The sequence below is a fragment of the Lactuca saligna genome, chromosome 2, assembly GCF_052625555.1.
Source record: "Lactuca saligna cultivar CGN05327 chromosome 2, ASM5262555v1, whole genome shotgun sequence".
NCBI lineage: Eukaryota > Viridiplantae > Streptophyta > Magnoliopsida > Asterales > Asteraceae > Lactuca > Lactuca saligna.
Window position 1 is genome coordinate 18,431,830 of NC_136418.1, and position 14,681 is coordinate 18,446,510.

Consider the following 14,681-nt stretch of genomic DNA (forward strand, 5'->3'; position numbering starts at 1 on the left):
TTTCGTTTTACCAAGATCTTTCATTTCAAATTTTTCTTTCAAACAAGAAGTGACATTTTCCAATTCTCCAGAAGTTCCAATTATGTTCAAATCATCTACGTAAACAGCAATCATCACAAATTCTGATCCGGATCTTTTTATGAATACACATGGGCTTAATGGATCATTTTTATAGCCCTCTTTTAAAAGAAATGTACTTAAACAATTGAACCACATCCGGCCAAATTGTTTCAATCCATACAAAGATTTATTTAATTTTACCGAATATACTTCACGAGAATTAGGAGTTTGTGCTTCTGGAACCTTAAACCCTTCTGGGATTTTCATATAAATATCATTCTCAAGTGAACCATATAAATAGGCGGTAACTACATCCATCAGACGCATCTCCAATTTTTCATGTGTTGCCAGACTTATTAGATAACGGAATGTAATTGCATCAACCACAGGAGAGTATGTTTCTTCATAATCAATTCGGGGCCTTTGGGTAAAACCTTGTGCAACAAGTCTTGCTTTATATCTCACAACTTCATTCTTCTCATTTCTTTTGCGCACAAATACCCATTTGTATCCCACTGGTCTTACTCCGTTTGGTGTACGGACTACAGGTCCAAAAAATTTTCGTTGAGTAAGAGAATTAAGCTCTTTGTTTATTGCATCTTTCCATTTTGGCCAATCTTTTTTATTTCTACATTCATCTATAGATTTAGGTTCAACATACTCATTTTCTTCCATAATCTCGCACGCAACATGATATGAAAAATTATCGTCGACGTCTATCTTATTTCGGTTCCATCTTATTCCTGTCATGACATAATTTATTGAGATCTCTTCATTTTCATAATTTTTAGGTACCTTAGTTTCTTTTGTTATGTCATTGGGCTCTTCTGGAGCTTCATTAATCTTTTCAAAAGATTTTGTTTTATCTTTTGGACCATCAATTATATTTGCTCCCTTTCGTTTTCGAGGATTTTTATCTTTGGAACCGGTTGGTCTTCCACGCTTCAGGCGTGCCTTTGATTCATTTGTAGTTGTATTTTTTCCTTCTGGGATATCAATTCTAACTGGAGCATTTACAGCTGGTAAATGAGACTTTGTTACTCTCTTAGGGTCAGTAAATGCATCTGGCAATTGATTTGCTATATTTTGTAAATGAATTATCTTTTTCACTTCAAGTTCACATTGACTTGAACGAAGATCTAACACTGAAAGTGATAATTCATTCCAAGAGATTTTATTCTCCACCTTCTTTATTTCTCCCCTTAATGTTGGAAAAACTGATTCATCAAAATGACAATCGTCAAATCTAGCTGCAAATAAATCTCCAGTTGATGGTTCTAAATATTTTACTATAGATGGAGATTCGTATCCAACATAAATTCTCATTCTTCTTTGAGGACCCATTTTTGTGCGGTGAGGTGGAGAAATGGGTACATAAATTGCACATCCGAACGTCCTTAGATGGGAAATATTTGGTACATGGCCGCAAACCAGTTGAATAGGGGAGAACTTATGATAACTAGTTGGCCTGATGCGTATAAGTGATGCCGCATGTAAAATTGCATGTCCCCATGTCGATGTAGGAAGTTTAGAATGCATTAGTAATGGTCTTGCAATTAATTGAAGGCGTTTGATTAACGACTCAGCTAAACCATTTTGTGTATGAACATATGCAACATGATGTTCAATAGTTATCCCAATTGACATGCAATAGTCATTAAAAGCTTGTGATGTAAATTCTCCAGCATTGTCAAGTCGAATTTTCTTAATTGGGTAATCGGGAAAATGTGCCCTTAGGTGGATTATTTGTGCTAGTAATCTTGCGAAAGCGAGATTACGGCTAGATAATAAGCACACATGTGACCATCTAGTTGACGCATCAATTAAGACCATAAAATATCTAAATGGTCCACATGGTGGATGAATTGGTCCACATATATCCCCTTGAATTCTTTCTAAAAAACTAGGACTTTCATACCCAACTTTATTCAATGATGGACGGGAAATTAATTTTCCTTGAGAACATGCAACACAAGACAATTCATTAGCTTGAAAAATCTTATGGTTTTTCAAAGAATGTCCACTTGAACTTTCAATTATTTTGCGCATCATAACTGATCCGGGATGGCCCAACCGGTCATGCCAAACTTTGTAGATGTTATCATACCTTTTATTTTCAATATCATGAGATTCAGTCATTCTAATATTTGTATAATACAATCCGGAGGACAATATGGGTAATTTTTACAAAAGATTTTTCTTACCCGATATCATTTTCGTAATATTGAGATACTCTTTATCCACATCATTGGTTGTTTCAACATGATATCCGTTGAACCGAATATCCTTAAAACTTAATAAATTTCTTGGTGATTTTGAAGAAAATAATGCATCTCCAATTGTAATTATTGTCCCTTGTGGTAATATGATATTCGCTCTTCCGGAGCCTTCAATCATTTTTGCACTACCCGTTATTGTATTAACATTTGCTTCTCCAATTGATAAGTAAGCAAAATAATTTTCATTATTAAAAATGCTTTGTGTTGTTGCACTATCTGCAAGACATATATCTTCTTCATTTCTTTTGCGAATATCCATATTTCTCTTCAAAATAAAAATATATAATAAAATAATAAGAAATAAGAAATATTCAACTTAGATAAATAAAGTCATATATTATTATTTTGAGAAGAATCATCGAGATCTCTTCTGATGAAACGACTATAACATAAAAATCATAAACGACATTAAACAAAACTACATATTATTCTTGACTATGACAATGACTTTAAACAAACATAAGGCAAAAATAAAATGATACTAGAAAACCAACAATTTCATGATATGCCATATCCATATCATTTTATGGGAAAAATTGGGTACTTCTATCACCATCCATAACACTGTTTGTCCCTTCCGTGTTGGCAAGATAATCGGCGACATCCAAATGTCTCGTTTCTAGTTGATCTTCGGAAAAATAATTTTGAACAAAATTTGTTTCCGCATTTTTTCCTTCTTTATATTTTAGAGAAGCTTGATAAAGATCAACAAAATGTTTTGGAGTGCGACATGTACGTGACCAATGACCGGTCATTCCACATCGGTGACAAACATTTTCAACTTTCTTTTTGCCTTGACCACTTTTATCATTAGGATGTGGGTTTTTGTTATTTTCCCACTTTTGGTGGTTACTTATATTATTATTGTTGGGACGATTATTATGACGACCTCCACCCCGTCCACAACCTCGACCTCGACCACGACCACGACCACGACCACGGTTAGACCCACAACCGTTATAATTAGATGATGTCGCATTCACTTCAGGGAATGGACTAGAACCGGTCGGACGTGATTGGTGATTTTTCATTAAGAGATCATTATTTTGTTCAGCCACAAGAAGACATGAGATTAATTCACAATATTTTTAAAAACCTTTCTCACGATATTGCTGCTGCAGGAGCATGTTAGTGGCATGAAAAGTAGAGAAGGTTTTCTCTAGCATGTCTTCATCAGTTATAGTCTCACCACATAATTTTAGTTGGGAAGTAATTTTGAACATGGCCGAATTATACTCACTCACAGATTTAAAATCTTGTAGCCGAAGGTGTGACCAATCAAAACGAGCTCTAGGAAGTATCACTGTTTTTTGATGATCATACATCTCTTTCAAATTATTCCAAAGATCAGTTGGATCATTGACAGTGAGGTATTCAACTTTTAATCCTTCATCGAGATAGTGGCGAAGGAAAATCATGGCCTTAGCCTTTTCTTGGCTTGATGCTTCATTTAAAGGATTTACATCCTTTATGGTGTTTCCAAGACCTATAGCATCAAGGTGAATTTCAGCATCAAGGATCCATGATAAATAATTTTTTCCACTAATGTCAAGAGCCATAAACTCAAGTTTGCTAATGTTTGCCATAGTGAAAGTACTAATCAAAATAAAGAGTTGTATATTAGAGGATTGTTAGTTAAGAAGTATCATAAGATTACTTGTGAGCATTAAATAACTTGTGAGCATTATACATATGAACTTTGAAAACAAAAATTATATATATATATATATATATATATATATATATATATATATATATATATATATATACCTGACAACGACAAGAACGGCAACAAGTTGGAACTCTATGGTAGAGCCTCGTGCTGATAACGTGTTATAAAATATGATCAAATAACAAGATAAATTATAGAGTAAAGAAAGACATGAGAGTAGAGAGAACTTTTATTTAAATACTTGTGATGAAATTATCAAGTGCCTAATACATATGGATCACTATTTATACTATCCAAATAAGATGAAAGATGAGCTATAAAATGAATGCACATTATGATGGCGTATTATTACATTCATAAAACATATTGAAATGGTTGTTACTAATGCTAAATAATGATGAAGAGTTATGGGAGAAATGGAGAATCCAATGGTCATTCACAAACTAATATTTCATAACAGTTCTTAGTTTGTAAAATCATATTAATAGTTTGATTGGGTTTCGTGGTCCGGTGTGTAACTAATATAAACTTAAAAATATAATTATATAACTGATGAATATTTTACTCAAATGTATATGTTTCACCTTAATAAAACGTGAAATTCTTTAATATAAAGATAAAAAAATATCAAAATTATGTTTAATGATATTAAATAGTATATCTTTCAGTGCATTAAAAATAAGGAAATTTATAGAAAATCTCATTATTTTGGAAAAATTCAAGATTAAGTCATAAAAAAAAAACACAATAGAAAAACACAAGAATCTAAAAGATAAAAAAAAAATCACTTTAACACCTATTGACTTATTCGGTATGTCATGAGACAAAATCGTAAATTTTCCTAACATAATGGAAATTTTCTACAGATTTCTTCAAAATTTGTATATAAAATATAAACATATTTTTATGTATCTATATGTATTCCAAAGTATTTTTATGTATATATTTTTTACGTATTTAAGTATTTTTTATGTTTTTTTATATAGTTTTTTAAATTTATTTTTTTATTTTAAATGTATAAATATATTGTTTACATATTTATATGCATTTTTAAGAATTTTTTGCTTACTTTTATGTATTTTGGTATATTTTCACATATTTATGTATTTTTAAGCTGTTATATAGTTTTATGTGTTTTAAATTATAAACATATTTTTTTACGTATTTATATATATTTTTAGTATTTTTTTTTATGTATTTTGGTATTTTCACTTTTGCATTTATCTAGTTTATTTTATTTTATTTATTTATTATTATTTTTTTACTTCAAATTTCACTGTAAACTAATATTAGATCTTGTAAATGAATAAAAAAACACTATAATACTTTAAAACAAATATTTTTTTAAAGATGATCCTTTGTAATCAACATAATTTTTTGAAGGTAAATTCTCTCATTTTTTTTCTTGAATCCAATTTGTAGATGAATAATGTTTACGAATATCTCTTTTGTTAGTAAAAATATTCATAAATATTGTTCGTCTACAAACCGAATTCAAGAAGAAAAGGAAATACTTACTTACAAAAATGACGTTGATTGCTAAGGATCATCTTTGAAGAATATTTATTTTGAAGTACTATATTGCTTTTTTTTTTCATTTACAAGTTCTAATCGTTAGCATACAATGAACCTATGAGTAAAAATACATAAATACGTAAAAACAATATACCAAAATACATAAAAATATATAAAAATACTTAATAAATACATATAAATACGTAAAAAATGTTGCATTGTTATTCAAAATAGTCCAATTATAAACACATAATTAGACGTAGTTAGCAACATAAGATTTCGATTTTAAACAAAATAAAACTAGTTTTATACCCACAAAATATCATTTTGCAAGAGTTTAGAAAGATTAAAACAATTGTTATAACATTTGAAGACTTTGATTTTCATGGGAGATGGAAGTTGATAAAGATGACAACAAACTTCAAAGAAGGAGCTCACCGAGATATCCACCAACAATTTTTCAACTTGATAAGATGCTAGTATTCTTTTTGTAGTAAAAAAATCTCTTAAGTTCTTAAGCTAAAGAAACTAGTTTGTCTTAAGAAAGAGTATTTAGGTATCATTTCTTTCATGCATGTTCTTGATATATCTTGGGAGATTTTTAGAGAAAATAAGTAAGCTAGAGAAGTGGAAGAATTTCACACAAGAAAAGATGAGAGTGAAATCCTTTTGACTCTTTCATCTTTACCCAATGTGTTCTTAAACATTTGAGACACTATGCCTTTTACTTCCTATGCTTAAGATCATGTCTATCACACTTCCAAAGCATATCTTATTGATTCACATAACCAAATAGCTTCCTTTATTTTCCCCTAAAGTATTTTCAATCATATTTAAAAAAAAAAGAAGTAATTATGCGACTTTTAGGTGCCAAAGGTGCTAGTCGCATAGCCAGTCAGCTAACCGTCCTAGCCGCCTCATTCCACTTCAAGTTTGCATCAAACTACAACCCAATGTCTAATGGCCATCTTGGAACATACACGGGAAAGTCAAGAGACGGTAAATCGACAACTGCTAGCTCTATTTAAGGTGCATGCACCAATACCATGGCTAAGGCAATCGCATATGTAACATCCCAAAAATACAGGCCAAAATTTTCGTTTTAAATACCTTATTATAAAACCAACTGTATTATAAAACATCCATAATATCATTTCATGTCAAAACCAAAGTAGAAATAATCAAAACATGTTATCATAAAACAATATCAGAGTGTAATCCCAAAGATCTCATGTGCGGAAAACCATAGTATGATGCGTTGCGATCGAGCTGGCTCCTTTCCTTTGAAAACGAAGTACCTGAAACCAAAACTGAAAACCGTAAGCATGAAGCTTAGTGATTTCCTCCATCATACCACATACCATATAACACACATACAGTTGTGCATATCCAGGTGTTGGCCTACCCCTTGGGTATCTTTCAACCGATATCTGGGGATTGTTTCACCCCTTATCACTACCACATAATAACATAGCATAACATACATAAATATACTGTAAGGCATATCTGGGTGCCCGACCTACCCCTTCGGTATCTTTCAACCGGTAACCAGGAGCTAACCTCCCCATCGATATCTTTCAACCGGTAACCGGGGACTATTTCACCCCTACCACCATCACATAATAACATGTCATAAACATATTGATTCCATGATAACATAACATAAACATACTCATCACATAATGGCATATCATAACCATACTGGTCACATAATAACATAACATAACGTACTGCTAGAGATGCATGGGTTCTGACTACCCCTTCGGTATCTTCCAACTGGTGTCCGAGGATTATTTCACACCTACTACAACCAACACATATAACAGAGCATCTTAGAACATAGAGCATATCAAATAGTTGCAAACCAGACAATTATCACAAAGACAATCGTCTCATACATAGTTAGTGGGATGACATTGGTGCCTTAGACCCACCTTTACTGGAAGGTAACTCACCTCACACTGCAGAAGTCCTACAGACGAAACTCTAGCTGCCGGATGATAGGTTCTCAAACTGTAAATCAACAAAATAACACCCAAATAATGATTGGGTTCCAACACAAAAATCATAAATCCATGCTTGGGGTAAAAGACTGCTTTACCCCTATCTTAGCTTGATTTAAGCCTAAGGCCCAATCCAAAGGCCTAAAAGTCAAATATGAGTCAAAGCCCAATATATGGCCTAATTTTTCAAATTAGGCCCAAACCTTTACAAGGTCTTAACATAAGGCTCAACCATTTAGTCCAATCCAACATTCAACATTCTGATGGCCCAATATCATATAATCATAAAGGCCCAAACTATGGCCCATCTATGGCCCAATTTTCCAAATTAGGCCTAAGCCCTCATATGGACCTTACCCCAAAGCCCATCAACATATTCTAGTCCATATGGTTATTCTTGGATGGCCCATTAGTAACCCAACTACCAAAGCCTAATGGAAAGGCCCAATATAAAGCCCAAGTGAAATTAGGATTTCACATAAAATGACAATTAGGGTTAAGTATTTCTCACTTAGCCCATTAAGTACTTAATTAATTAAGTCCATCATTCTTCTAATTAAATCATATGGTGTGATTGGGCTTAATACATAATTCCATTCCAATGGCCTAAATGTGGGTCCTGATAAGTCCAAGCCCATAAATCCAATATTGGGGTTTCCGATCCCATCTTAGCCCAATAGGCCCAATAGCTAGGTCTTTTGATTAATTAGGATTCATTAGGCCCATTAATCACATGTTTGGGCTTTTAAGTAAATTAGGGCTTTATTGGGCCCATTAAGGTTTCATTCGGCTCATTAAGGTTTATTAGGCCCATTAGGGTTTTCGTCCTATTGTCTAAACATCCCAATCGAGTCACAATACAAACGAGGCACACCACCACCCGACATGGCGGCCAGTGGCAGTAGGAGGCGGCAACCACCACCCTATGGTGGTGGTTTCGAGCTTTCATTTCATTCTTCCGACATTATTACAGTTTATAATGCAAAATCTCAAAATAACACACACTCACACTAATACAAACATACACACATAACCACCCTTGTGGTGGTCGGCGGTGGCACATGGTGGCAGCTACCACCTTACGGTGGTGGGGGTGAATCTTCCGTGAACTCTGACTAAACAAAACACCCAAATACACACTTCAATAATAGTACACACTCCATCCACCTACTTGTTGGCTCACGACGGCGACACTGGTGGATTTAGGATGGCATCAACCACTTCACGATGGTGGCAGTGGGGTTTTCTTCACCACTCCGGCCAAAGAACGCTCCTGCAACATTATATCATCACAACATACGAGCACCAACACCACAACACGGCCATAGCCACCCTTCACGGTGCCCAATGGCAGCATAAAAGCATTCCCGGTGACAGCCATCATGGCTGGTTGCCATGGTGGTCTTCTTGCGTTCTCCACCCAACCTTTCACCTACACATACCTGCGGTGACCACTGAAACAGGCTCAAACACCACGACATGGCTGAGATACAAAAACACACACAACACTGCCACTCATAGGGTGGTTTGCGGCGACCTGGAAAGGGTATCGTCGAAATGCGATAACCATCGGGCGGAGATGGCGACACACATGAGGGAAATGGAAGAAGAACGAGAGAGAGGGAAAGGGTTTGCCATTCCCAGAGAAGGTAGATGCACAACGACCCTGACGTCGGCCTTCAATCATATATTTGTAGACGACAAAACAGCAACGATAGTGCTCCGCTCAATTGGTGGCTCAACTGGTCGGAAGAACTGGATCATAGGTGGTGGTGTTTCGATAGCTGGCGATGCCAGAGGTGGATGGGAGGTATAAGTGTGAGTGGTGATGGTTCCACATGGTCCTTAGGGTTAGGGTTTGCTTTATCATAAATACCCATTACTACTCCAAACTTGTTGCCATACTGGCATAAATGGTCCCTCCCTATGACATTTTCTTTCAAAGTTAGGCCAATATTTACCATTTAAACCCTCAGCATCAAAATCCATTACAATTAAAGTCTAATGATCAAACTTCAGCCATGTTAACATTTCTACTCCCTCATCCTTTCATTCTTTTCAACTTAAGTTCCAATAATTACCACAGATCCCCTGTCTTCATAAATATTTACAACCAGATTTTGGATTTTACACTTTTAACCCTCAACTTCTAAATTATGCCAATTAACTCCTCGAAACCAACACCTTGCCTATATAATTATTGATTTTAGGGATACTATACATTCATCAATTTATTTATTTATTGAATAAATAAACGGGGTGTTATAACTCTCCCCCACTTAAATTAGATTTCATCCCCGAAATCATTCCTTACCATCCTTACGTGCCCAATCACTCTAGTAACATGTTCACCATCCACTCTGTCTAAAATCTTCTATCTTGAGATGGCCTGATCCCTTGACAGACCACTCATACCGAATCATTATCAATGAAACCAGCTTGGTTATCCCTCAACCGACTTCTCAACTTATGATAACTCATGGTTCCCACTATAAAACAGGGTCACAAACCCAATTATCCTTGCAGTTCGCTTGTAATTGACCCATGCTCGAATACTCCCGCTGTGAGTGACTTATCGCTTCCCAGTCAACCAACTATTCCGATCGTAGACGTAACCTAAAACACCATTACTAATACTGCCAATCGCGGAAACTGCCTGAAACAACATGCTGCTACACGACCGATTTCTAAAATCTACAAAGGTCTTCTTGGTCTAAATTCGTTCGTTAGTCATCTGAAATACCGAGTTCCAGCCCGGTCGTTGAGCTAAAAGGGCTCCCATATAGTCATCTCAAATAACTTCTAAACGAAATCCATCTCTGGAACTAGTTGCCACTAGTTATCATGTCACTGAGGCCCTAATAACATTCTGATCTAAATGATCAGATCCATGCCTCAAATCCTGACATCACCAAGTCCAAGGCTAAAAGTGATTGCCACCTAACCGATGGTAGCCTTATATTACAAGCAATCTTATACAGTCCATTGCTTCTCTGATCCTATAACTGTAGTGGCGCTCCTATAGTCTTATCATTGGCTCAACCAGATCTTATCCATCTGGGTAATTTCTGAAATTCAATTCGTGGTTTTCCATATCCTCACTGCTGCACCCGAATTGTTGGGTACTAGTATTCCTTCCGAAATCTAAAAACACGCTCATGCCATCTACAAACCTAGCGAATGCTACGACTACACCCGTAGTCTCACGACACTCTATCACAATCTGATGGCTAGTGAATGCTACGACTACCCCCACTATCTTACAACACTTCCCATCTTAACTGACCACTAGTGAATGCTACGGCTATCCCCATAGTCTTACAACACTTCCCACGCTAACTGACCACTAGTGAATGCTACGGCTACCCCCGTAGTCTTACAACACTTTCCATACTAACTGACCACTAGTGAATGCTACAGCTACCCCCATAGTCTTACAACACTTTCCATACTATCTGACTACCAGTGAATGCTACGGATACCCCCGTAGTCTTACAACACTTTCCATACTATCTGACTACTAGTGAATGGTACAGATACCCCCGTAGTTTTACAACACTTTCCAAACCCGTTTGAACACGCACTCGACCTAACATACCACTGAACTTGATTCCTAACCAGAACTCTAACTTGGTTCCCAAAACCTGCTATCATGTGACTCCACTGTATTAGTAGCGCACCCATGCCCATGATCAAAGAGTCACAATAAACCACGAAATCATCTACACCCTCTGGAAGGGTGAGACTCGGTGTATTGCATAACCGCTGTCTGAGAGTCTCGAAGGCTGCCTGTTGCTCAGGCTCTCAGCAAAAGGCCACTGATTTCTTGGTCAGTCGGGTCAAAGGAAGTGCAATATCGGAGTAGTCCTGTATAAATCTCCAGTGATAACCTGCTAGACCCAGGAAACTCTTAATTGCAGATGGAGACCTCGAAATTTCCCAATGCATCACAACATCTATCTTGACCGTATCGACTTGAATACCCTTCTTGTTGACAAGGTGCCCAAGAGATTGCACCCTGCGCAACCAGAACTCACATTTGCAGGACTTTAGAAAAAGTCCCTCCCCCATTTAGATTCAACTAAGTCTTCACGGCATGTGAGAATTGAAGGATTCCTAATCCTTCTCGCTTTCTAGTATCCTAGTGATGAGAACCTATGCTTACTAATGCTAGCGATTAATCACCGGTTAAACCTTAAGATCACCCATACTTAGAAATCTTGATGAGTACTCTTGAAATCTGGTCCAGTCTGACACCTCAATCCACCTCCCATGCTAACAACTAGAGGCTCTAATCTTCACTCTGGCTGATGAGTCCTCATTCCCACATCCAATCTCGCAACACCACTGAGCTCTATCCGTACACAACTCATGCGAAAATACAATTCTCTTCAACATCCGATGACCAACCACTTATGCATCTAACACCTGCAACTAACACTACCTGCTTCATGTTACCAGTTCTTTCCTAGCAACGGTAGTGCCTTGAACTCCAAAGTTCATCTATAGAAAATTTTCGACCACACCTGAACAATGATAGAACCCCTCAACATTGACTTTACTAGAGAACTATCACTCTAACCCTGAATGAGTATCATGTAAATAATACTCCTGCATTGATGTCGACAAAGATCCAGAATGATAACAGTACGTCCCTCTGTGGGTTCATCAAGGACTTTTCGGCATGCAGGATGGCATATATGATCCTTGATAACTGGGATCTAACTCCCCTTCGGTATCTTTCAATTGGTAACCGGGGACTATTTCACACCCTACCACTATCACATAATAGCATGTCATAAACATATTAATTCCATGATAACATAACATAAACATACTCATCACATAATGGTATATCATAACCATACTGGTCACATTATAACATAACATAACGTACTGCTAGACATGCATGGGTTTTGACCACCCCTTCGGTATCTTCCAACCGATATCCGGAGATTATTTCACCCCTACTACAACTAAGACATATAACATGGCATCCTAGCACATAGAGCATATCATATATTTGCAAACCAGAAAATTATCACGAAGACAATTGTCTCATACATAGTCAGTGGGACGACATTGGCGCCTTAGACCTACCTCTACTGGAAGGTAACTCACCTCACACTGCTGAAGTCCCACAGACGAAACTCTAGTTGCCGGATGACATGTTCTCAAACTGTCAATCATCAAAATAACACTCAATTAATGATTGGGTGATAACACAAAAATTATAAATCCATGATTGGGGTAAAAGACTGCTTTACCCTTATCTTAGCTTGATTTAAGCCTAAGGCCCAATACAAAGGCCCAAAAGTCAAATATAAGTCAAAGCCCCATATATGGCCCAATTTTTCAAATTGGGCCCAAACCTTTACAAACTCTTACCATAAAGCCCAACCATTTAGTCCAATCCAACATTCAACATTCTGATGACCCAATATCACATAATCATAAAGGCCCAAACTATAGCCCATCTATGGCCCAAATTTACAAATTAGGCCCAAGCCCTCATATGGACCTTACCCCAAAGCGCATCAACATATTCTAGCCCATATGATTATTCTTGGATGGCCCATTAATAACCCAATTACCAAAGTGTAACATACACGTTCAATTATCGTGAATTGTAAATTATAAAAGTGAATAATATTATGAAATATTGTGTAAATTTGAATGTTGAGTTCTAACAGATGGTTTTTACTAGAAATAAAGTAAAATTATGCTTACAATCATTCAGAAAGTATTGGAAGTCTTATGAGATTCCAATCAAATGTCATATAGTGAAAATTAGCAAAAATATAAAATTTGAAATAAGTAAAATTTTATTATTTAAAGTTATAGATAATTTCGTTAGAAACATATAGGTGAAAACCTCATCCAAATCCGAGTTATAACGAAGAAGTTATTATCAATCGAAGATCCGTGACAAAACCGGCACGACGCCGAATGACGTAAAAAGTGAGTTTTTGATAAATGACTTTTTAGCCTTGGTGATCTAAATTAAAGTCGTAGTATTTGTTAAACCGAGAATATTGAAAAAAAGAATGCCAAAATCTGATTTCGTATGAGAAAGTTGTGATTTTTCTAATTTCGGAATAGTAGTAGATAGCTAAAAACTCGAAATAAAGATGGAGCGATATTTGGCCGACACAACCTAAACAAGAATTGAAAGTCTCGTCAATAGTAGTACAATGGTAAAAGGTATGACAAATACAGACGTCGGATGAAGAAGTTATGAATTCTTAAAGGATTTTCTTGTCCCGGTTTGTTAAAAATAATAATATTAAAAATAAAGTCAAAATTAGCCAATAAAACTTAACAAAACTTGTAGAATATATTCTCGCCTACACGTGCATATAAAAAACGTCAAAAACGGAGCATGTATGCGAAAGTTATGGATTTTAGAAGTTCGGGGCTTAATTTCTGAGGAATCTCGCATGGATAAGGTCGAATCTCGCACGGATGGTCCGGAATTGGCCACGTCACCTCGTCCGAAGTAGTTGCGTCACTGAGTCGTGCCGCGTCCGAGATACGATGCATGTCGCGTCCGAGCCGATGACCCCGTGCCTTCTGAGCCTCGCCCTTCTGTCGCGTGTACCGAGCCTTGCATCAGTGCCAACTGCCCTTCGCTCTTGCTGACACGCGCCTCTCCCTCCTTGCTTCGGATTCGACCCTCGCAAGCTCGCCCTATAAATAGAAGGCCTACGAGATCTTCTGGCTACTTTTGGCATTTTGCCAATTTTCACCCTTTTTCTTATATTTTCACTATTTTGACATCCCCCGAAGCCCCGATATCAATTTTAGCACCCGAAACACGCCCCAAAGTGCCCGAAGACCCCGAGAAATTTATCTTTTCAGTTTGAAACCCTACCTTTGCGGAGCCCGGTTTTCAAGAAAGATCCCGGTTTTTATAGAGGAAAGCTATTTATAGGAACGAAGTGCTGCACAAATTACTATTTTAACCCCTGATTATTTCAAAGTGAGTTCAATATATAGGAACAATTGTATGTTATGTGTTATATATGCTATGTGCTTTTCCATGTTATCATCTCGTGTTATTATTTTTGCTATTTTATAGCAAGACTATATGTTTTACCACTAAGTGTATGCCATAGGCATCACTTAGGTATTGGATGTACCGTTGACCAT

At 36.4% G+C, this 14,681-nt stretch overlaps 2 protein-coding genes across 2 annotated transcripts; both read right to left on the bottom strand.

Annotated features, from left to right (window-relative positions):
- Positions 1-2,863: 2,863 nt before the first annotated feature.
- On the bottom strand, positions 2,864-3,370 carry LOC145029567 (uncharacterized). The gene has a single exon (XM_078978071.1). The coding sequence runs from the start codon at positions 3,368-3,370 to the stop codon at positions 2,864-2,866; it is 507 nt and encodes a 168-aa protein (XP_078834197.1).
- Positions 3,371-3,427: 57 nt separating this feature from the next.
- Positions 3,428-3,925, bottom strand: LOC145029568 (uncharacterized). The gene has a single exon (XM_078978072.1). It carries the CDS (start codon positions 3,923-3,925, stop codon positions 3,428-3,430), a length of 498 nt encoding a protein of 165 aa, XP_078834198.1.
- Between the last annotated feature and the right edge of the window lie 10,756 nt (positions 3,926-14,681).